General features: G+C 44.1%; 4 protein-coding genes across 4 annotated transcripts in view; 2 read left to right on the top strand and 2 right to left on the bottom strand.

Annotated features, from left to right (window-relative positions):
• Positions 1-416: 416 nt before the first annotated feature.
• etv7 (ETS variant transcription factor 7) lies at positions 417-5,868 on the bottom strand. The gene is made up of 9 exons (XM_084480229.1): positions 5,717-5,868; positions 5,341-5,478; positions 4,789-4,953; positions 3,974-4,129; positions 3,350-3,469; positions 3,027-3,152; positions 2,507-2,649; positions 2,192-2,292; positions 417-1,931 (listed from the first exon to the last, which is right to left on the bottom strand). Exons 2-9 carry the CDS (start codon positions 5,459-5,461, stop codon positions 1,784-1,786), a joined length of 1,080 nt encoding a protein of 359 aa, XP_084336355.1. The 5' UTR covers positions 5,462-5,478; positions 5,717-5,868; the 3' UTR covers positions 417-1,783.
• Positions 5,869-6,175: 307 nt separating this feature from the next.
• Positions 6,176-8,466, top strand: LOC311359307 (uncharacterized protein). Its single transcript, XM_084479308.1, has 4 exons — positions 6,176-6,270; positions 6,737-6,990; positions 7,239-7,419; positions 8,099-8,466. Coding segments are annotated over exons 1-4 (633 nt in total). The 5' UTR covers positions 6,176-6,269; the 3' UTR covers positions 8,296-8,466.
• Positions 8,467-8,718: 252 nt separating this feature from the next.
• ube2t (ubiquitin-conjugating enzyme E2T (putative)) lies at positions 8,719-10,844 on the top strand. Its single transcript, XM_084479309.1, has 7 exons — positions 8,719-8,881; positions 9,079-9,194; positions 9,286-9,355; positions 9,460-9,565; positions 9,713-9,811; positions 10,352-10,435; positions 10,710-10,844. The coding sequence occupies exons 2-7, from the start codon at positions 9,086-9,088 to the stop codon at positions 10,830-10,832; spliced, it is 591 nt and encodes a 196-aa protein (XP_084335435.1). The 5' UTR covers positions 8,719-8,881; positions 9,079-9,085; the 3' UTR covers positions 10,833-10,844.
• A 1,232-nt stretch (positions 10,845-12,076) lies between these two features.
• lgr6 (leucine-rich repeat containing G protein-coupled receptor 6) overlaps positions 12,077-24,000 on the bottom strand; it is a gene marked incomplete at its 5' end in the record, with an annotated part of 27,333 nt that continues 15,409 nt past the window's right edge. Inside the window, 14 exons of the mRNA XM_084479821.1 lie at positions 12,077-13,334; positions 13,906-13,986; positions 15,231-15,385; positions 16,145-16,270; positions 16,868-16,939; positions 17,298-17,369; positions 17,625-17,690; positions 17,994-18,065; positions 18,522-18,590; positions 19,160-19,231; positions 19,399-19,470; positions 20,306-20,374; positions 22,528-22,599; positions 22,879-23,094. Of these exons, the coding sequence (XP_084335947.1) occupies positions 12,082-13,334; positions 13,906-13,986; positions 15,231-15,385; positions 16,145-16,270; positions 16,868-16,939; positions 17,298-17,369; positions 17,625-17,690; positions 17,994-18,065; positions 18,522-18,590; positions 19,160-19,231; positions 19,399-19,470; positions 20,306-20,374; positions 22,528-22,599; positions 22,879-23,094 (2,467 nt within the window). The 3' untranslated portion in view covers positions 12,077-12,081. The remainder of the gene's footprint in view (positions 13,335-13,905; positions 13,987-15,230; positions 15,386-16,144; positions 16,271-16,867; positions 16,940-17,297; positions 17,370-17,624; positions 17,691-17,993; positions 18,066-18,521; positions 18,591-19,159; positions 19,232-19,398; positions 19,471-20,305; positions 20,375-22,527; positions 22,600-22,878; positions 23,095-24,000) is intronic.

Here is a 24,000-nt window from a genome sequence, read left to right as displayed (position 1 = left end):
ACTGTGTCTTGGAGGAACATGAATAATGGTTGTCAAAATGTATGTAACGATTCAGAAAATTCAAAAAAAAAAAAAAACTGAATAATAAATATGTTAAAGTACAGACACAGAGTTATTGTCTATTTTTCCTTAGACCTGTATGTGACCAAAGAGTCGAACGCAAAGCATTCTGGGAAACAAAATCAACAAAATCGCCTAATGTGTGATGTGTGATTGGCTAGACTCAGCAAAACCATGTGATATAGAGTACTATAAGTAACTATGCAATTATTTTTTCTAAATGAGATAAAGGAACATGTATTTTTCCTTCAGGAGATGGCTCAGCCACAGAAACACAGTCAGTGAGCTAACAGTGAGCAAAACTAAACACCACACTTTATTAAAGGAGTCGATAGCGTCTCGATAGCCTGATAACAACGACTTATTGTCCTTTATTTTATTGTCTTGAAACTGAAACAAAAGCTTTGCTGCCCTGGGGAAGAGTGCATAGACAATATCAATCCAAGTAAAACGGTTTGACTACAACTATTAATCTGCAGGTTTGTACAAATCCTTTCTTGTGACAATTCCTAAACTGCTTTGTCAATGTAAATACAAATCCTTTCTTTGTCAATGTAAAAAAATATATAAGAATTTAAAAATAGTTCAAATAATAGTCCTGGTGAACAAGTGTAAGAGACAAAGTGTGACAAAGTCAACCATGTATCAACCATATAGTACTCCACCTCATCCATCATACTCATTCAGCCTCAGCACTCACTTCCACGAGTTGCTCTGAGAATGAACACCACCTGGCTTTCCCTTTGTACTCCACTCAGTGAGGCTCATGTTTTTTGTGCACCCACAAACAGAAATGCTGTTCAATTTCACTTGAGTCATGATGAGAGTCATGATGCAGCGAATCAACAAGCAATCCTAAAAGTATGAGTTATGATACCATGATTTATTCTAAATGGTGAAGAATGAACGTTACTACTTAGGGATGAATATGATAATCATTATCATGAATGTCATAATTAGTAATTAATAATAATAATTATAAAAAAATTATTAATATGTAAATCAATAGGCCTGAAGACAAAGTCACAAGTTGGTTTAGCACAATCTAAATACATGGAGAATCAGTGAAAAATACAGAATATATAATATCTGCTGATCATTTAACACAAACTCACATACACACAAACATACACACACAGACACACAGCAAATACAATTGCATGATCCATACAAAAATGCATTACTAAAATCAAATATAATTAATTAAGATTATATTAATTGATATGATATTAAAAAAGTATATCAATATCAATAACTAGTGATCAACAAACCATATTATATCAAATTACACAACATTTGTAAAACTGCCGTATTGCTTGCCATCAAATTCCTAAACTATATTACAACCTATTTAATAAAGTGACAAGACAACATTAGAACAGAAGAAATTTAAAAAAGCATCAGCCCAAACTGACACATTACCCCAATTTGTATTTGTTGCCTAATTCTGAATGCAAACAACCAAAAATGTAAGTAAAGTCAGTAATATCTCATGCAGCCCTGAAACACAATGATCTCATTCATCAGCAACAGCAAACTACAAGCCACACTGACTGATACATTGACCTCCACAAACTTTTTGTGGGCCAATCAAAATATAATTGATGATGGTAAACTTTACTACCTGACCGAACTGTCACCGTTATTTCACCAACAAAGGTCACACAGACACATAAAAACATTCCCTTCCTGGCTCACTGGAACTCTATCAGCTGTGGAGAGACTATGGGGACACTTCCAACACTTTGTCTCCATCACAGTGTCCGGGGGAGCCCCTGTCCAGGAAAGGACTCTGTCCCTGGGGTACGCTCCCATGCTCAGTGCTTGGCTCACTCTGCTGCACTCTGATCTCCTGAGGGGTCTTCAGGAACCTAAGATGAATATGAATATAAAACGACAATGGCTATGATTCATTTTGTGTGTGTGTGTGTGTGTGTGTGTGTGTGTTCGGGAGGGGTTGTATGTGTGGGTGGGTGTGTTTATTTTGTTCTCTGAGAAACACTGGCCATTCATGGTTTGTTGTTAAGCCATGTACATATTACAATATTCACAATGAAGTGTGAGTGTTTTTGCAGATGTATTTTATTGCTTGGCCCTTTCCATGTTAACATAGAGGAACAATGGAGGTAACCTGAATAGTAGTTTCTGCTTGGGTTCCTTTCTGATGATGTTCAGTTTGTAGTAGTGTCGCAGAGCCCGAGACATCTTCTCGTAGGTCATGTTGTCTCTGCTCTGGAAAGGCAAGGCAAGGCAACTTTATTTTTATGGCACTTTTCATACACGAGGCAGACTCAAAGTGAAACAGATATAGCACACCACTAAAACCTCTGCGCTACGCCCCCAACCCTTCAGCTGTTTCACCCCCCCCCCCCCCCCGTCCCAGCCCCATGACATATGTACATTCACAACACTCAAAGTAGCCAACTGGACCCCTTCTCCCTCTCACCTTGTGGTTTCCCCAGAGGCGAGCGAGTCCATTGGGGTCGACCACCTTGAACACCAGCCTCTTTTGGTCTTCCCAGCGGATGTACGCCCGATAGTGAGGATCACAGAGCAACTGGTACACGTAGTCCCAGAGCAGCCTGCACTCTGGGAAGGATACATCATTCTGTTATGAATATTGGGTTACATCACACAAATTGCAATCCAGTTCATCACGATGGTTGTGTGCACGTGTACGCTATCACCGGTGTACACACCGATATTGACCACACACACTTTTACCGTCCTTGGTTATGAAGGACGGCTAGATTGAACAAGAGGAAGGAATCGTTTGTTGAGATTCTCCAGAAGATAGCATGCCTCATTGTTCATTAGGAGCTGTCCAGACTTGTACCTGACTCATGCATGCATCCATTGCACTCACCTGCCAGCCGTGGGCGTTTCCAAGCCACTGACTTCACATCCACCAGTTGTGCTGGTGGATGCATGAAGAGTTAGGGAGTATAAGAGAGGCATGAATCTACCTGGTATGTGTCCTTCCCGCAGTGGGCTCCTTTGCTTCTCCCGGTTGGAGAGGTTTAAGGGTTCCTCTCCGGGGTTGGCGTGGCGAGGACTCTCGGACAGAGGTGTGGAGGCATCGGCTAAGACATCTAACACACCGGGGTTACGAGGAACAGGGAAGAGGGAAGTGAGAGAGGGACGAAGAAATAAAGTGCAACACACTCACCACTGGAATATTCTATTGTATGATGTGATATGATATTATGTTATTGAATATTATATCATTTAAGAGAAATGTACTGTTTTAATGCACATTGGGGCCACTGTGGATTTGTTAAATCCCTACCCAGGGGGGTTTGTGGAGGCCGATGCGTGGGAGGAGACGAAGAATTTGCTTGTTTCATGGATTCATGGCGGCTGGTCAAACTAGTTACAGGATGAGCTGGCACTTCAGCGCTTCCAGGAACTGAGAGGGAACAAGGAACATTAAGAACACATTTCCTTTGTAATGGACAAGTAAAAGCAAACTTTATTAATTTATCATATTGATGAAAAGATACAGACAAATTTTTCTTTTCGTAATTTTTATATATAACATATATTGTGAAGAAATCAAAAAAGTGTGCTTTGTGGCTCCAGCAGACATGTCCTGAGACAAATCCACTTCCTGGTAAACCACACCCACTGGCACCCTGCCACCGGTTGTTAGGAAAGCACCTATTTCGTTATTCCGCTTCCATGGATGTGTGTGTGTGTGTGTGTGTGTGTGTGTGTGTGTGTGTGTGTGTGTGTGTGTGTGTGTGTGTGTGTGTGTGTGTGTGTGTGTGTGAATGCTTGATGCATGAATGTGGTTGTGCGTATGTTCCTGTGCGGCTTGTGTTCTTGACTGAGTGAACTGGCAGGTTTAATCGGTTGGTTTGTTATGGTTTGTTTTGTTGAATGCACCGCACCACAGTTTGAAGTGACCTACCTGTGTTTGTATGTGTTGCACAACACTTTGCTCTTTGCACCAAAGCATTGGGGTTCTGCTGAATCAGAGGTCTGTGATGGCTTTGATTGGGGGGCTTGCAGAGCACATCCATCCTATGTTGCTTCACACACTGCAGGATCTCATACAGCACGTCACCTGTTGGTACCAAAAACAACAAAGCTGCAACATTTCTTCCTATAGTATCAATCTGTCTCTGTCGCGAGATTGTAAAGTCAGAGTTGTGTATAAATTGTAACAATGTATGTTGTGTGATGTTTTTAACATAACATATGATACATAACATGTTTATAGCTACCTATAGCTAGATGTATTGTCGTTTAATATTAATATTCAATAGTATCATTATTGCATAATATATTGTTATTATTGTTGTTATTATTATTATTAGTAGTAGTAGTGTTTGTTTTAGTAGTAGAAGTAGTAGTATTATTAGTAGCCATAGGAGAAGTAGTATTAGTAGTAGAAGTAGTAAAATAATTAATAAGTAGTATAATACCAGCAGCAGCAGTGCTAATACAAAATAAAATAATTTAACAAAATTAAAAATAAAAATAAATAAATTAAGTCTCTATCTCTTTTTTCTATAATTTAGCACTTGAGGCAGTTTGCTTATTGAGGAATTGTATGTACTCGTTGAATTGTACATGGTTGAATGCACTTAATGTAAGCGTCAGCTAAATAAATGTAATGTAAGGTATTGCAATCGTAGAAGCAGTGTCGTAAAATGTGTTGCTATTATCATTGATCGTTGTAGCCTGTGATGATCAAATCTCTATTCAGTGAGTCATGTCCACCTGAATTGGGGCAGCGCCGTCTGAAGTCATCCTTGGTGAGCAGACAGAGGGCTCGTCCATTCATGTCAAAGCACTTTTTCTCTGGCCAGCGCAGGGAGTACTCCTTCTGGGCCCAGTTTAGCCAATGAGCTACATCCTCTGTGTCCCACAGAGAGGGGTTAATGCCTACACATACACACAAGCACACACACACACACACACACACACCATCAGCAAACAGCAATTAATACTGTACATATGTCAACCATATTCATCACATAGGCCCGCAAACAACACTGAGAGAGGTCTCAACCAACTTCTGCCTCAAACGCCTTTGTTTTAATAATGTAGGCTACTATTAATTAATGTAACTCATTAATAATTATTATTTCAACTATCATAAGGACCATCTTCATCATCGTTGTCGTCCTCATAACCATCATAATTTTCTTTTTATATATCCATATTATTATTATTATTATTATTTTTTTTTTTTTTTTTTTTTTTTTTTTACATTCATTTGACTGAATTTTGAACTTTACGGTTTCACTACAGCTCTCTGGATTCACTCACGCAGACGTCCGGGTAAATAACACAGCTCTGCTTGAACTGGGGGACAGGCTGACGGGAGCTTGGGAGGCTGGCAGGGTTGAACAGAGGGAACCCCCTCTTTCTTGACATGCGTCACCGACATGGGTGAAGGAAGACGTGCTTACATAGACAAGCAAGCACGCGAACACACACACACACACACACACACACACACACACACACACACACACACACACACACACACACACACACACACACACACACACACACACACACACACACATTTGTAGCACTTGGATGTGAAGTGGATTTTGTCTACGCTTAAAAATGTGTGCACAAGCTTTAGTGAATTTTTGTTGCGGTGGTTCCGTTTTCTAAAAAATACAAATTAACCTACCTCGATTAAAGATTGCGGCGGCAGGCTTCAATGGTTCTATCCATTCGTCATTAGAGCAGATTTGATAGCCTTTTCAAATAATGTAAAACATACAAATGATCAAATGAAAACCAAGTGCACGCTACTCGATAACTTTCGGAACCTCATCCTTCCGGGAAATGAAAACGAAAGGAACGTGTGGACTGGACTGCAGCCCCAAGGAAGGAATTTATTTTTGCGCCTATTTTTAGTTGGCCTATAGGACCTACAATTGTTGTTGTTAGGCTACTTTACGAATCTGCTATAATGATAATATATAGGATGGGAATATATTTTCAGTTATGCCTTATTATATGTTGTTGTTGTTGTTTTATTATTGGTTGTTTATACTTACTTTCGACATCAGTATTACAATACAAATGTCTGCAAAAGTACAAGTCAATTATTTATAGACACTCCCCCACAAGAAAGACAGGGACAGGAGCGTTCACCTATAGCTCCGCCCCCCACCTGTCACTGTCGAACAGTATCGGGAAGGAGGACGCACTAGGAACCAGAAAGAGCAACAAAGAAAAGTATAACGAAAAACTGACTGTATATTATGAATGAATTGTTTTAGTGCTGTGCTGTTCGTTGTGCCCATTAACCACTTGGTTAATCTGATTATATCGACGAACTACATTATTAATTCGCATACTGTCTTTGCAGAAGTATTTTGGCTCATGAAGAAAGTCAGTTTTGGCTTGAGCAACATTTATGCATTATCGATGTGTTTAATACAGTCTGTCGTTTTGAACCTACAGTTTACACATGGAATATCACTAAGCAGTGTCAGTGTGCTTAGCTTATTATTTGCAGTAACTTCCACCTTGTTAGCAAATATACATTTCCCAATGCTGCAAACTTTAACTAAATGCATGCTTGAAATCACACATTTGACACTTTAATCATCAGATAATTCGTTAATGATCACTACCAAAGTTTATAATTGTTCCATACCTTCATTGAGAATATACAAATGTGTCATTTTTAATGTTCTAGTGATGTGGCATAACATTGGGAAACAGCTCGGCCTACCGACCCGCTCGCTGGTGGGCTGGTTGGTAAGTAGGTTCCTCAAAGTGGGGAACCGCGTTTTGGAGGAGAACGCGGTGCGGCTGTGTGGGATCCAGCCCGGGGACACGGTCCTGGAGGTGGGTCACGGCCCGGGTCTGGGTCTCCAGTCAGCAGCAGGTCTGCTCACACAGCCCTCAGGCTCCCTCATCGGAGTGGACTACTCCAAGTATATGCACCAGGTAAATCTGAGTGCCACTGTTTCAATAGAACCTGAATCACATTCAAAGCACACATTCATGTTCATATTGCTTATAAGGTCTACCACAAACCAAGACGCCAGTAAAGACTGCAAAATAAATGAATGGGAATATATTTTATGAGTCAAATCACATTTTGAGAAACTGTTATATACTGTTATTATAGTCTAATACAAGCACATATATCAGGACACTCCAACATCACCACATTTTTCTTCTTCCATGTCCAGATGGCGAGTGATCTGTTGAAGGACCTTGTGGCCAGTGGTAAAGTCACCCTGCACCATTGTGACGTAGCAGCAATGCCCCTGGCAGACAGCATCGTGGACAAAGTCTTCCACTGTAACTGCTACTACTTCTGGCCAGACCTCAGGACGGGCAGTGCAGAGCTCCATCGTGTCATGAAACCAGGTGAGATGGCACTGGCACATGAGTCAGACCTAAGCAAACTCATTCTGTTCCTTACTGTTTTCACAGACTTTAATGTTAAGAGTATTATCTGTAGATGAACAACTGACATTTCCAGTCCAGTCTCTTATGGAGTGTGGTTGTTAACTGTATGTTTTATTGTTTAATGCTGCTGTCTTGGCCAGGTCTCTCTGGTAAAAGTAGATATTGAATCCAGATGAGACCAACCTGGTTAAATCAATTTAAATAAAGGAAAATGAAAACATAAATTCAACATTTTAGCCTACCCTGTGGACTGTACTAACTGGTAGATACTGATCCATCGATCATACATCTGCGTGGACACTCCAATTTGTGATGTCATTATAATTGTCATTATAGATTATGAAATGGTATGTAATGGCTTATCAACACCCCCTGTGGGGCCATGTCTTATTTTCAGTATATTCTAAATAATTGGAGTGAATGCATTTTTATTTTCTTCTCTTGAATCATGCTTACGACTCCCTCTATCTGTAGAGAACTGAAGTGTCCAAAACACCATTAATAGTTTTAGTCATTCTATTATCGGGTAAATTTGGATTTCCCCCCCTAAATCAATATCGCTCTCTCGCTCTCTCTCTCTCGCTCTCTCTCTCTCGCTCTCTCTCTGAGTGTGTATGTGTTTCTGTTACTCCTATAGGTGGTCTGATGGTGGCCACATTAAACCTGCAACGCATAGCTGCTTTGGCTGCAAGAGGGGCAATGCCAGGGGAAAACTGGCGTCCGGAGGCCTACATGGAAGCTCTGAAAGACTCTGGCTTTGTTGACGTCAGAATCGAAGATGTACAACACAGCAATAGGAAATTTCAGGCAATATATGCCACTTCCCAAAAATGAGGTCACACAATGAAATGTTAAAGTTGCAGTGTGTAATAATTTGAAATACAATGACATTTAAAATGTTTCATATAAATATATTGAACCATTGTTGATTTTATATAATATATTCTTATATTAAGTGATTTATATTGGAGTTGAGTATTGGCAAATAATTAATAAATGCTATACTATACCAGAAAAGAATGCCATAAAGAGTGATACTCAATTGTTTTTAAATGTTTGTTCCACTACAAATGTACACACATTAACTATGTATGTGTGTATATTATTGCATTGTAAACACATTACAATTATACAAATACTTGGAGGAGACATTCAATTGTGCTTCACTTATCTGCTTTTTTTCTGTTCATATTTACATGATAGCAGCATACACAAGGGCTTTTAGATAAAACCCTTAGTATGCCGCTTTTAGCCTAATGAACTACATCACCCCGAATGCATTTCACCTCGGCCTGCCACTGTTGTGCTCGTGACGTGGACGAGGGAAAATCAAAATCTCGTCTCGTTGCAAGTCAACCAAATAAAGTTGCTGGGGGAAAAGGCCAACAACAAGAACAACGGATCGATATTACCTAAGCGTGTATGTGCATTAAATCGATTTGCTATTCGTCATACTTTCTACTAAAAGCAGTTTCTCGAAGTTGACGTTAGTGTCAGGTCTTTATGGAGCTAGCTAGCTAACTGTTGCTCAAGGAAGCACATCTCAAAAGAGAATCCGAGCCTCAGTTGACGTTACTTGTTCTTCTTTTGGTTCGTGTTTAACGACTCACACTTTAGGCTCACAATGCAGAGGGTCTCCCGGTTAAAACGTGAGCTCCAGATGCTGAGCACCGAGCCTCCCCCGGGGATCACCTGTTGGCGGCCGGAGGACCAGGTGGACGAACTGCGGGCCCGTCAGTCGTAGGCTTCCAACTCGGATCATCCAGGAGCAATTACCCGACTCTTTATTGTCTGCTTAATGTTGTTGGTTTCTCTGGTTTACAGAGATAGTTGGTGGAGACGGTACACCGTATGAGGGCGGACTTTTCACCTTGGAGATCAAAGTCCCCGAGAGGTAAAATTGCTGAATGATGATCCTGTAATAGTGAGTCGTCATTGTTCTAAACCCTTGTTTATTATTTTCAATGTACCCGACCTGCTTTCACCCTCTTTCACCAGGTATCCCTTCGAGCCACCTAATATCAGGTTCTTGACGCCCATCTACCACCCTAACATCGACAACGCAGGACGCATCTGTCACGACGGTCTCAAGCTCCCTCCGAAGGTTGTTACAACTTTCATATCAAAGGCTGTTCAAATAAAAACAGTTTGTCTTCTGTGCTCCAAGACTCTGGTATTGTATATCATGTATATGCCTATGTAATCTAAGTTGTTTTAAATATATATTTATTTTTTACATTTGGGGGTCCAGGGTGCCTGGAGACCATCTCTCAACATCTCCACGGTCCTCACGTCCATCCAGCTTCTGATGGCTGAACCCAACCCTGATGATCCGCTCATGGCTGATATAGTGAGGCTCAATTATACATTGAAACACCTGGAAATACATAAGCTGTCACTGTTTGTGTGTGTATATTATTAAGAGGGCTTAGAAGGGTTTCTTGTAGGGATTGTATATTTGCTATGTATATGCTATGCTCACAATGTTTCATACGGAAACAATATATTGCAACATAGGTTATATTATCTTATGCTTCAAGGAAATTGAGCGATTCACGGTTCAACAATAAGGAAAGCCCGATGGGACAATGAAACGTACATCTCGCTGTTGCAGTCGTCCATTGCTAAACAAATGTGATATATATATATATATATATATATATATATGTGAGTTATAAAATCTAAATCCTCCAGCATTAGTTATTTGGCACAATACCAAACCATTTGCTCATGACTGCTAAGGCCTGACAGGTAAATAACAACAACATCATCTCAACTGAGGGCCAGTCAAAACTATCTCTCACATTTTTACCTTGAACCCTGCTGTACAAAACAAAACTGCTGCTAATTCAATATATTAAGAGTCAACCATTTTACTTTTTAATTGCAGTCTTCAGAGTTTAAATACAATAAACAGCTGTTTGTGGAGAATGCCAGAAAGTGGACTGAGAAACATGCGGTCCAGAAAAACACGGTAGGTGGTAACACTTGTAGTCTGGCCCTTGAAAAATAGTCTATTTACCACACATGATGTAGTTATAGATCTCACCACTTGATGGGGCTATGACACCATTTTATTATGGGGCAAATAGTTCAAATAGATAATTAACGTCACATTTGCAACAAAGAAGTTCTCTTTTTTTTGGTCTGTTTTAGATAATATTTAATGGAAGGAAATGTTGAGAATCAATAGTTGGCAGAACTTTGTTTTTCATTTTTGAAAGTCATTTTCGTGTGGATGTTTGCAGAGTTCCCTCAAGAGTCAAGACCATTCTTCTCCGGATCTGAAAAATTCCCGCAAAAGAGATTCTGTGGACGCATTAGAGAGAACAGAGAAAAAGCCAGAGGATGCCAAGAGAGCATGTTTGTAACTCATTTCTGGATAATCATGTCTCTAAATGTGGGAGTGTGGTTTAGAACCTAACGCAATTAACACACTCGGAGGTTGATGATTACTGGGTTTTTTTTATTGTCAATGTCAGTAGTTACATAATATTTATTTTTGTATACTTTATGATTGTATCTTCTTAATCTTTGATATATGTTTATATTCAAACATCTGTAAGGTTGCTCAAAGTAGTTTAAATAAAAAAGTTTGCTCTTTGACTAACCTTTTGATTCATCATATTTCATGTTCAGAAATAGCATCACTTTGCTGAAGATGGGGGTCCTAGGAAGGGGGTTGCAATGCATCCATCACTGTACATGCACACAAACATAAGCTATACAATGGCAAGGCAGTTTTTTTTTTTATTACAAACTAAGATTTATTTCTTATAAAATTATATATTTGTATATAATATAAAAATGAGAAACATAAGGCTATAGTGAATCAATAGCATGCTAGTTCAGAGGTAGTTACATTGCATATACATATTGCTAGCCTACTCTAGCTAACAGTCTGTAATAAGATCCTAGTTACATCCCAGTCTGTATGACTTCTTGCCTCTTGTCTGGAAAGTTGCATTATTATACTATAAAACATGTAAACTATGTGTGCTGTCTGTTTCCTGTTGTATTTTGGCTAACACAAAAGGCACGTGTTGATGAAACAAGTTATGCAAAAACCGAAAAGCATATTTGAGCGTACTCTGATGAAACTACCTGTCCTTGTTTAACTTAATTGATCCCTTATATTTGAAGTTAACCATAGCAGTAAGAGAACTTGTATTAAAAAAAAACATCAAACTCTTAAACACAACCAAACTATCAATAATTTTCCTAACCATCTTAACAACATATATCAATATTAACATTTACACTTTAAACATTTTAAGGCTCTACTTAAACTGCCCTGTCTAGACCACTATGATTTGAGCTCTGTGTTCTTCTGGATTGTACACGACTGACTGAATCCACTCCAAAGTGTCTGAAAAAGACTCCACCCCCCCACACATGCCATTATTATGGGGTGTTTTATTTGAAACGTATTTTCTTCTATTGCTACTTGAAGTTGGTTCAGGGTTTTGGTTTCCCCTTGCACTTATTTGTTTGTTTTCGTGCCTGTTCTCAGTAACTTGGAAGATGAATAACTTGGCCCTGGTTCTATGCTGTTGTGAAACCAAGGTGGTCCAAGAGAGTCCACTGTTTCCAGACTTTTTACCATATGATCTCGTGGAGTCAGGGAGGGGAGGCGATAGAGGGTGGCACGGAGGAGGGGTGGAAGGAGCAAGCGTGGCTGCCCTCACCCTCGTCAAAGCCTTTGAGACAACCATCGGTTCCCAGGCTCAGCCTCTCTGTCACTCTGTCTGTGGGCCTCGGAGAAGGTATCTGACAGGGGATGAGCGGAACGGAAGAGGATGCCGAGGAGCAGTGGGAGAACCGGATTGGATTGGACCTGGTGGGGGAGGGCCCGTCGCTGTACAGGCCGTCGGCCTCGTTGAGGGACAGCTGCGCCGACGAATCGGAGCAGGAGCTCTTCTCCGTCTCCACCGACATCAGCGAGTCGTGCGGGTGGTCGCGGCGCAGCTGCGGGCAGGCTTTAGGGCGGGGCCAAAAGAAGAAGAACTGGGAGGTGTCTCGCGTGAAGAGCAGGAAGAGGAGGGGGTTGAGGCACGAGGGCAGGGGCTGAAGGAGCAGCAGCACTGACTTGAGCACCTCCTGACCCAGAGACAGGAGGCCCAGCAGGGAGAAGAGGGACAGGATGGCCACCGGCACGTAGAGGAGGCCGTTGGTGAATATGAGCCAGGCCACGTGCTTGATCATGGCACAGTCCCACAGCCCCTCACACTCGCCCCTCAGCAGCTCCCAGTACAGGCGGATGTAGGAGCCGGTGACTATCAGCAGGCACAGGGTGTTCATCATGATCAGAGCCAGGGGGAAGCCGATGGAGGAGTGGGGCTGGGAGGACGAGGGCGGCAGGGGGGAAGGCAGGCAGAACGGCGAGGAGCCGTACTCCCCCACTCCCACCAACGGGAGGGAGGCAAGGGTGAGAGAGAGGGTGAGGCAGAAGAGGGAACAGGCGCGAACGCTGCCGAGCGACGGGGACTTCCCGTAGGCCCGGACGCACGTCACACTCACGCCGCACTGCACGGCCGCCAGCGTCAACAGCAGCACGCTGGCCTCTGAGGAGAACACCCACACCCAGCCCGTCGCCTGGCAACCGGGACCGCCCTCCCAGCGGGCGCCGTGGTGACCGAACTCGCCGAAGGTCAGGGCGTCCACCAGGGCCAGGGTGCACGTGCACACGCCCGTCAGCAGGTTGGAGGCGCCCATGCAGGCCACGGTGAAGCGGAGCGGGGAGAGGTAACCGGCCGAGCCGAAGAGCGACAGGAGCAGCATGAAGTTCCCCAGGACGGACACGAAGGAGATGGTCCACAGGCCCACGCGCACCAGCCAGCTGCCCAGCAGAGAGTCACAGGGGCGGAAGGGACCTGCGGCAGACAAGAAACGACAACTATAGTGGTAGAAACACCCTGTTTGACCTCGCCTGGGAACCAGGCGTATCTGCAGGCTCACGTTTTATTTGCTCTGGCTTATGCGTCTGGCCCCCCTCCCAGATGTCCAGCAGACCCTGGGTTGGGGCAATCACAACCGTTTATCTAATAGGGGCCGGGTTTAATATGATGGACAGAGGAGCGCCGTTGAGGCATTTTTATAAACAACCAAGATGGCGGCCTCTGATATGATATGTCACACATTTCGTTGCCCTGATTGGTTGTAGGCCTATCCAATTGCATCCAGAGTCAATTTGGTCTGAACTGAGAGATTCCAGACTAATAGGCATTCCCGAATTGGCCTGGCGATGCCCGGCTATATTTGACCACATTCATGTTCTCTAACCAAGAAGAAAAACATTGATATAATTAAACTTACAAAGTATATTTTTTGTAGTTTGCAGGACATTTATATATGCCAGGAAGAGCAACTCATGGATTCCAAATGCACTTTCTGCCAATGTACTAAAACATAAATTAATAGCAATTACAACATAAATGTCTGTACCTGGATTAGGTGTGCACTGAACACTGGTCTGTAATTTGGATTCCTCAATTTCCAGCTGGAACTCTTCCAGGTCAGGGTCATCTGGAATACACCATAGTCAGGGTCAATTGTGCGTTGGAATTATATTCAAGTCAGGTAACTGCCTTCTTACCTTTTGTGTATGTGTTTGTGTGTGTGAGTGTGTGAAACGTTCTGGAATTCATGATGATATTGATACAAATGTTTTCTATTAATTGCCTCCAACATGCATTTAATTCTTGAAAAACAGTTTTCCTAGCAATTACAGACATAAATACATTCTAATCGACGTAATCATTCAATCTATGTTTTTATTGTAACATTAAGCCATAATTGCTTCTTTTTCTCTTGACGTGCTTAATGGTATGGGATTTATGGCTTTTATTTTGGATCAACTGTAGTTTAACCGTGTTTATGTTATGCCTTCGTGAGGAATGTGCAGCGCAGTAAGCGGTTGAGTTTGAATGGTGTTTCAGCTGCCAGGTAGCTGTGGGTTCTCTCTGACAGACTGTCTTCATGGAGCCACATGTCAACAACTTGAGACAGAAATAGCCCTGAGTCAGTTTTTGGTTATTGGCACTGTTAGCCATGCACACATATACGCTCAATCTTTTGTAACCATGCTGTAACTTTTCGTCACCATGACACTGTGATCCTGTGTCGTACTTTTGTAAGGATGGGACCCACTAATGGCGGTTTGTTTGGCCTACCAAAGTAAAATGTTGTGTGGTAAAATGAGAAATACATTGCCTTCACCATGCAGCCAAAGGCCTTAAATCATTAACATTTCTCTATTTTTTTCTTCAAAAACGAATTACCTTCATCAATCTTAAAAAGCAAGAAAAATGACTTTTAAATTATTATTAAATGAAATAGACAAGGCGTGTATTATGTATAATACTTTTTTGGGGGGGGGGCGGCGGAACGTGTATACTATTTAACATTTAATTTACTTTAGTTAATGCATTAACTAACAGTTAATTAACAGTTAACTAATGTCTACTAATCATGTATTAATGGTGTTCATGTTTACTTGTTGTTTTCATGTAAACAAAGCTATTAATTTATTTCTTATATGAAAAACCCTTTATAAACTCTTATGCTAATAATGCTATATTATAATGAATGACATAATGTTAACTATTGGTTAATTAATGTACCCTTACTGTAAGGTGTTACCTTTTTATTAGTGTGGCCAACCTGTGACCCACTTTTCCTTGCTGCGACCCATTAAAGTGACCATTGATTGGAACCCCTGACGTAAAGGGTGTGTGTCGGTGTGTGTGTGTGTGTGGCTATGCTCTTACAGTGTGTGTCTGCGTGGCCGGGGTAAAGGGCGATGGTCCTCTTGTGGGGGTCGTCGTCTGCGTTGCTCTGCTCCGTGTCCCACTGTGTGGCCGACTTGTAGCTGTCACACGAGCCGTAGACGCAGCACTGGTAGGCATAGGGCATCTCTATGACCCTGGGGGGAAACAGGCGGGGCCGGGCGGTTGAGAAATAGCCAGGAATAAAGCAACAAAAATATAAATAGGTTCATTGCCTTGATGAGATTCAGGATTGTACACGTATTGCGCCAAAGAAAGAAAATCCCTCAAGGGCTCAATTTCTATTCGGCAAACTCAATATATCATTTCGTGACGGTAACTACAACAGCTGACTCAAACTTCGGGCGTTTGTGGGAAAGTTGGCTGGGAGTTCTATACACTATCTAGAGATGTCTTTTTTTTCGGGAACATTGCCCCAGGACCGACCACTGGATCCTCTTTGACTACTGCCTGCTTTCATTGAACTGACTTTTGCTTCACCCGATGGTAATCACTCTAGCGAGATGGAGCTTGCTAACAGGAGAGGATCATCCTTATTAGTCCACCTCCGGAAAAGATTGCCTAACCGGTGTAATGTACAACAAGTCCAGTGTGAAGTTTTGGTCTCATACATCCTTCACAGGAAAGATGAGCTAAGATTACAACAGCAAAGTTATTAAAAACGGCCAAGGATGATTACAGATACAATTCATACACCTACGATTAGGCAGGTATCATGGCCAAGATATGGCTCACCGGATAGAGTGTAGAAAGCGCTTCAGGCACCACTACAGCTAGAAGTCTAATAAGTGTGATAATACAATTGAAGTGTGTGTGCGTGAATGTGTGTGTGTGTGTGTGTGTGTGTGTGTGTGTGTGTGTGTGTGTGTGTGTGTGTGTGTGCCAGGATGAATTACCTCATACGGGGGAAGTACTCTGGGCTAAAGGCCTCATACAGATCTGGATTGCCCCTTAGCTTGAGATGAGTGAGCCCAACCAGGCCTCCAACCGGTACGGAGCTGAGGCGATTCTCTGTCAAATCCCTGAGAGAGAGAGAGTGAGAGAGAGAGAGAGAAAGAGAGAGAGAGAGAGCGAGAGAGAGAGAGAGAGAGAGAGAGAGACATGTCGATAAGTAAACTGTGAGCAGGTGCAAGGCAAGGCACTTGGTCTCCAAATGTGTTTTGATTTTAGATATCGCCGAGGGTCATCCATGGTTACAAGAGTACCTGGTTTATTGTGCTTAGTGAGATCCCTTCTCAGATAACACAATTTTTCTTTTGTCAGATCCAGGGTATCGTCTTGTTTTTACTAAGCATAGTTTACCCACTCCACTGTGCATACTGATGTGTCGTTTGTGTTGGCAGGACCTGAGACACAATCTTCCCCGTCCGCACTTACCAAGTGGGTTGCAAACATTACATAGCAACAGGGTCTGTTGTCCCAGCCAAAGACAACCGCTTCACTGCGGGGCGTGGAGTCAGGCATAGGGGTGTTTGCATAAGGCTCTTTCATACGGTATGGGTCCCATTAAATATGCACAATGTGTCCACACTTAGTTTGGGAGGAGGACAGCTGTATGATGGGAAAGCGGAGAGCTTGAGTTTCCTGTTTTGATGTGGGAGGTGATGACGGTTGCTTACAGTTTAAGCAGGGAGTGGAGAGAGGCGAAGGCATCTGGATGGATCCACTCAATGATATTCCAGCTCAGATCTCTGCAAAGGCAAAATGTACGAGGTTCAATCAACACGGAGAGACACGGTCAATTGAAATGCGACGACTAACATGTACCTGCGATTATGTACACTGGCTACCAAAAGAGGTCAGTATTGGGTCATGTTGTATGAATGTTTACTATGACATTGACGGATAGTCGGTTTATCATATTCCCTGCATGTCAAACAAGTGTCCCTGGAAGTTGACGCACATTGTAAAAAAGGTTATTCACTGACCCATTAAACGTGTGCATGTATCTGTGCACCTGCGATATTTGACATCAGGCACAAATGAAATACGAATCCTGAGAAAGTGAACACATACATGATATCATTAAATTGAAGGACATTGACTCACAAAGCCCGTAAAGAAACCAGCTGTTGGAATGTGCTTGATTCAATCCTTCTGATCTGGTTATGCTGTAGCCCGCTGCGAACATAAAACACACACATTCATACAAACGTACGCACAAACACTTCCGCACGTGTGTACATAAATCGCTGGCTAGATGTAGAGCAGCGTAAATCCATACATATCCATACATATAAGTGTAGAAACAAACAAGAATATGGGAGCAAGAGAGAGAGAGGGAGAGAGAGAGAGAGAGAGAGAGAGAAAGAGAGAAAGAAATAATATATATTGACATTGCGATACACACATCTGTAAGTGTGTTTAAATGCTCACATTTCCTGCAGTGCAGAGCAGTCGTAAAAGCTGGGTAGATCCTTGATCTGGTTATGAGACAATTCCCTACAAACAGATACAGGGAAACAGTGACCAGCTGTACACTTATAGTGTGGGAAATGATGAGGTTGACCTGGTTCTTTAATCATCTATGTGAACAGACACTACGCAGTCCCTGGATGAGATGGCAGGATAATAATTCTTGAGTAAATTTCATAGCACTTGGACTGAGATTTTGGGGGCTCTAAAAGTGTGTGTGTGTGTGTGTGTGTGTGTGTGTGTGTGTGTATGCATGTGCGTGCCTCTCTCATATGTGTGTGTGTGTGTGTGTGTGTGTGTGTGTGTGTGTGTGTCCGTATGCATACTCACAGCACTCTGAGGCGAGGCAGCTGCTCACACAGATCCTGGGGGAGAGCGGAGAGCCCTGCCCTAGTGAGGGTCCTATAGAGAGAGAGACAGAAGGGAGAGAAAGAGAGGGGGAGGGGATGGAGAATTTGAGGAGAGGTGATGTGATCTCTCATTGTGTAGGTGCAGGCAAGCGACCGCATTCAGTGGTCTTGGGACCTTAACTTGGACGGACAGCGGGGCTCAGTGAGTTGGCCAGACCCTTTGACGGGGCTGGCATGACTCGCATCATGACCGGCATACCCGAGCATCACTATGGTCCCCACATTGTGTCTGTTCTCCGTAACTCCCGCCTTCCTCACTTTCGCTTTTGTTTTTTTGGTCAAATGGTTTGATTACAGATATTTAAAATGGCTCCTAAGATCCATGTCTCTTTCTTTCTCTCTTTTCTTACTCGATGAAAAAGGACAGTTGTATCTGTAGTTGTTGGAATGTGTTTGTGCACAAGTGTGTGTGTGTGTGTGTGTGTGTGTGTGTTGAGGATAAACGTACAGTATTTCCAGGCTGGTGGTTCCTTTTAGGTCAGGAAACTGTTGAATCTGAGTCGCCCCGTTCAGGGAACTGTAGCCGGCCAGGGAGGTACAGATGTCAGAGAGTGCAACCAAGACAACAGACACACACAAATATACACACGCACACGCATTTACATACACACACACACACACACACACACACACACACACACATGCATGTACGCACACACAAACATGCGCATGCACACACGCACACACGCACACACACACACACACACACACACACACACACACACACACACACACACACACACACACACACACACACAGACACAGACAGACACAGACAGACACAGGCACACACTGACAGAAACACACAAAGAGCTTGTCTAACAGCTCATTGCAGCCATCAAACCTCCCTCCAACATCAACACAGGCTGTTTTGGCTGTCTCACAAGGCATCATAAGTCACACCATTCAGCATGCTCCTACAACACACACTCTTACCACATCAGCGCACATCGCAGGAATATGCTAACACAACATCATTCAGTAGGCCATTACACATGTCCACTCAGCTCTCACTGGCATAGACAGGGAGTGATTTAAACACTGTTTGGCCTAGCACGATGGAAGGGCTTAGTGCTGTGTACTTACAGTGTGTGCAACTTAGGTAAGAACTGGAAAGCGGATTTGCCCACAAACTGGATGGGATTTTCATAGAAATGGCTGGAGAGAAAAAAATTGAAAAACAGGCAATATAATGAGTCTGTTGTACTTCATGATGATTTATTTGAGGCTGGACATGTATGCTGTATGGTGATTGGATACCAAATTCCCCCAAGCATGTGTTTTTTTGATAGCATGTTGGATGCCAAATTCATCATTTGACTTACATGGTCTGTAGCTGTGGGTTTCCCACGAAGGCCCTCTCTGGGATGGATCTGATCTTGTTGTTGTGGAAGCCTCTGCAGATGTAAACACAGACCGCCAGTCAAACACACTATCCATACGCTTCTGTCCCTGTGTGTGTGAGTGTGTGTGTGTCTGTGTGTGTGTGTGTGTGTGTGTGTGTGTGTGTGAGAAAGAGCCAGCGGCGCAGTGATAGGACGATTTAGGGGGTGTGTGAATGTGTGTGTGTGTGTGTGTGTGTGTGTGTGTGTGTGTGTGTGTGTGTGAAAGAGCCAGCGGCGCAGTGATAGGACGATTTAGGGGGTGTGTGAGCGATTGTGTGTGTGTATGTGTGTGTGTGTGTGTGTGTGTGTGTGTGTGTGGGTGTGTGTTAGCGAGAGGGAAATCATATGTCCTCATGTGACACCTGTCGCTGCGCAGCTGAAGGACATTTCAGGACACACGAGATGTAAACATGCACGCACACTCTCTGCATCCGTTACCCCCAAACATCTGCTGAGGAGGAGGGAAATCCTATTTAGCTCGCGCACGTGGGACTTCATGTGTGTGTCTGTGTGTGAGTGCGTGTGCACGTCGGTGCATCTGTGCGTACATGCGGTACAGCCGGTGTGTGAGTGTGTGTGAGTGCGTGTGTACGTGTGTGTGTGTGTGTGCGTGTGTGTATGTGTGTGTGTGTGTGTGTGTGTCTGTGTGGATTCGGGCAGCACCTGTTCAGAGTGAGAGAGATTGTATCCGAGTGCCTCATTAAAATCACTTAACAAGATTATGTGGGATAGTTTAACTATGATAGTCATTTCGTGCAGGTGTGAGTGTGGGCGCACATGTGTGTGTGTGTTTATGTGTGATTGAGTGTGTGTGAGTGTGTGTGAGTGAGTGAGTGTGTATACTTACAGTTCCTGAAGCTTAGTCAGTGTCCTGATGGCCACAGGGAACTCCTGCAGATCATTATAGTTCAGATCCCTTTGGAGAGAAGGGGAGGGGGGGGGAACATAGAGGCAGTGAGGTGGACGGTGATGCACTGTGTCTCATCACGCTGTGGAAACATTATGGTACGACTGCAAACGGATACGGAGCCATCAGCCGAAATGATTAATCACCCTTTGATTACGAACCCGCGTGATCATCGTTCAAAAAAGGTTTGCATGGATCGGAAAAGGCAGAAAGATCTTGATTTGATCTTTGATCTCTTTCTGCTTTTACCTGATTATTATGGTCTGGCTCTTATTAGTTTCTCAGAAAAACCCTCTGACGTCACAGCGAGGAGACTGGATCAAAACAGCTGTTGCTATGGCTGACAAAGGTCATGCACCAGAGGGCGTATCTTGATGTGCATGCATGTGTGTGTGTATGCATGTGTGTGTGTGTGTGTGTGTGTGTGTGTGTGTGTGTGTGTGTGTGCGTGTATGTGTATGCATGTGTGTGTGTGTTTTGCATGTGTGTGTGCGTCAGCTATAGTATATGGACTTACATCCGATTATGTGTTTTTCAGAAGTTGTTTGTATGTTTGTATAGAAATGTGTGTGTCAAAGCGCACATTTGAAAAATGTGCTTGTGGCGTCCGTGTGTTTACGTTCAGCCTCGTCCCTATAGCGCCCGTTGTTTATATTTGCTAACAGCTCCCTTGACGGCTCTGCGTAACAACGTTTTTCGCACACACTGAGGCGATTTACACAGACCATCACACGCCGATAAGAGGAGGGCGACGGCACGTATGAACCCCTTTCCCCCATTCGGACACATTTCAGCCTATCAGAGACACCTGTCATGCCCCCGCCCCCCCCTCCCCCCCACCCTCCCTCTCGTGCCTAGCCCCCCCCCCCCCCCCCCTTCCCAAAGGAGTCATCCAATGGTGGCTCACCGCAACTTGCACAAGGCAACCACTTTAACACATACTATTCTGGTCCTGGTGGAGCCATTCCTCTCCGCCCCCCCCCCCCCTCCCCCCCCACCCCTGATCACGACTCCCCAGACCCTCACCCTCGTCCATCACTCTCCTAGCGTGGATAATGGCTTTTAAATAAAGTGTTAAGTCTGGCACACACAAACAGTACACACCCACACACACACACGCACACACACACACGCGCACACATATACATACACACCTACACAAACACACACACACACACACACACACACACACATTTTAGGTCGGTGTGTAGTTCAAATTGCATGTACCCCAACACATTCACACATACACATACTTAAATGTTAGTGCGTGTGTATGTGTGTGCGTGCGTGCGTGCGTGCGTGCGTGCGTGTGTATGCGCACACACACACGTGGACTCATAAAAAAATCACTTTTTTTTTACACATCATCAGGCAGTTAAACAACATGTGTTAAAAACAGGCGTGCTCACGGGACCACCGTGAATCCGGCCGCCGGGGCGAGATATGCTTTTTGCTCCTTTGACACTCTTTTTCCATCGCTCCCTCTCTCCTGTCCCAATCACTGGTACTGTGAAGGTAGTGGCGCTGAAAGAGCGTGAATCACGCTCACACACGGCCACATGGCTGAGCCGCACATGAAGCCCGACCTGATCAGCCCCGCGATCCTTCCCCTCCTCCTCCTCCACACACCGATGGTGATTTGTGGATTTTAATTTGAGATAGTCAAAGGTGATATGTTTTCTTCTTTTTCTCAGGCTCATATATTGTCCTTTGAAGGCTGACGTTGACATTAATCACGGTAATCCGTTGATCTGAGAACTAAATGACATCTTTTGTAGATTGGATTATTCTGTGGGTAGGTATGATAATAATAGATGATCTATTAATAGAAAAATGTCCCGATGTTCCCACACACACAAACAGTTGGTAACCACCCACAACTATTTGAGATGACGGCTGTCTCTGCTTTATTGCTTTTGGTGGCGGTTCAACCTTTCTCATCTCATGGGGTCGTGGTGAGGCGATGCGATTGGTCTAAACATTGGCACACATTATCTGTTGATACTTAGATGTAACTCTCTCACCATGGCAGGGTTTGGGAAAACAAGGGCAGGTATTCATTTAAACCTGGGATATGAAACGACCGCATGTATACGGGCGCGTGTGCGTGCATTCACTTGTGTGCAATCGTGAACAACTGTGTGCAATCGATAAATACTCACAGGGTTTCCAAACTCTGTAGGCCCTCGAAGCATCTCTCTCCCAGGCTCTGGATCTGGTTGTTATGAATGTGCCTGGAGAAAAGCCATGCACATATTTTTCAATAACTCAAGAAGGGCCCACATTCATCATCATCTCGCTCGCATTCTGATATATAAATAATCACTCTTGTTCAAACAGAAAAAAACAAACAAAAAGAGAGAAACCTAAAACCGGGACGAGCTAAACAAGAAATGATTTGCAAACAAACGATAGGAAAAAACAAAGCGTGGGCCCTCACACATCGCAGAGAGAGAGAGAGGGGGGGGGAGAGGGGGGGAGAGAGACGGGAGGCGACGGCCGGTTCTACTCACAGCACCACCAGGGCCGAGAGGTTGGTGAAGGCGTGGTCGGGGATGTGCGTGATCCGGTTGAGGGCCAGGGTCATGGCCTGCAGGGAGGGCAGAGAGTCCAGCGCGGCCACGGGGATCTCCGTCAGGGAGTTGTCGTCCAGCCACAGGTGTCTCAGGGAGCCCATGCCCCCGAAGGCCCCGGCAGGGACCTCAGACAGGAGGTTGGCGTCCAGGCGCCTGGGAGGGAGAGGAAGGGAGACCGTGTTGGAGAGGACAGGGGGGAGAACAACTGGGATTGGCAATGCGGCTCACTTGTTTGTCTTTATGGCGTGCGTGCGTGTGTGTGTGTGTGTGTGTGTGTGTGTGTGTTGTGTGTGCGTGCGTGTGTGTATGATGCGATAACTGTGTGTGCCTCAGCTTCTTTGCTGTACTGTCTGTGTTTCTGCATTAAGCACAGGGAGGGAGTGTCCGAGGAGGTGGAGCAGGAGGTGGTCCTGGTGTTTGCCCAGCTTCTACGGGCTAAACGGTGCTTATGAAGACACCTTAGCTGTCATGGCCAGCAGTTATTTTAGACCTGCTGGAAGTTGGAAGTATGATACGCATGAATGATTTAGCGAATTGAGGATATGGTTATGCTCTTTTTTTTTTACCTATGGGCTCTACGCTATCCAGTATGATTTATATTCATGTAAAGTTATGATCAATGTGAACATACACAAGCACATACGCACACACACACACACACACGCACACACAAGTACACACACACACACACACACACACACACACACACACACACACACACACACACACACACACACACACACACACAGAGCCATGCTGATGAACGATCCCCTGGGGGGAGGGCTGACATGCTGGGAGCACTCCACTTCCGCTCCTGCTATTGCTCTTTCTGTGGCCTTTCATACTCCCCCCCCATTCATCTCCCTCCGTCTCCCTCCCTCTGGCTCCCCCGTCCAGCAGCTCCTCTCAGGCAGACCCCCGTTCACTTTCCACCAGGACACGCTCTGAACGGATGCACCAACACCCCCCCCCCCCCCCCCCACCCCCGCCCCCGCCCCCGATTTGCATTTCACCCCTTAACGCTTGTGCCTCTTCCAAACATCCTCCCGAATCCGTCTT

The sequence above is a fragment of the Micromesistius poutassou genome (genome assembly GCF_964030765.1).
Source record: "Micromesistius poutassou genome assembly, chromosome: 15".
Lineage (NCBI taxonomy): Eukaryota > Metazoa > Chordata > Actinopteri > Gadiformes > Gadidae > Micromesistius > Micromesistius poutassou.
Note: the sequence above shows the minus strand (reverse complement) of the source record. Positions and strands in the feature narration are given on the sequence as shown.

Coding starts and splice junctions, on each gene's coding strand:
- etv7 (XM_084480229.1), bottom strand. CDS start 5,461: ATGTCGGTGACGCATGTCAAGAAAGAGGGGGTTCCCTCTGTTCAACCC. Junction 3,153..3,349: donor GCCTCCACAAACCCCCCTGG/GTAGGGATTTAA, acceptor CCGGTGTGTTAG/ATGTCTTAGCCGATGCCTCC. Junction 2,293..2,506: donor GCCTCTGGGGAAACCACAAG/GTGAGAGGGAGA, acceptor TTGCCTTTCCAG/AGCAGAGACAACATGACCTA.
- LOC311359307 (XM_084479308.1), top strand. Junction 6,991..7,238: donor ACTCCAAGTATATGCACCAG/GTAAATCTGAGT, acceptor TTCCATGTCCAG/ATGGCGAGTGATCTGTTGAA. Junction 7,420..8,098: donor CCATCGTGTCATGAAACCAG/GTGAGATGGCAC, acceptor TTACTCCTATAG/GTGGTCTGATGGTGGCCACA.
- ube2t (XM_084479309.1), top strand. CDS start 9,086: ATGCAGAGGGTCTCCCGGTTAAAACGTGAGCTCCAGATGCTGAGCACC. Junction 9,566..9,712: donor GTCTCAAGCTCCCTCCGAAG/GTTGTTACAACT, acceptor TTGGGGGTCCAG/GGTGCCTGGAGACCATCTCT. Junction 9,812..10,351: donor ATCCGCTCATGGCTGATATA/GTGAGGCTCAAT, acceptor TTTTAATTGCAG/TCTTCAGAGTTTAAATACAA.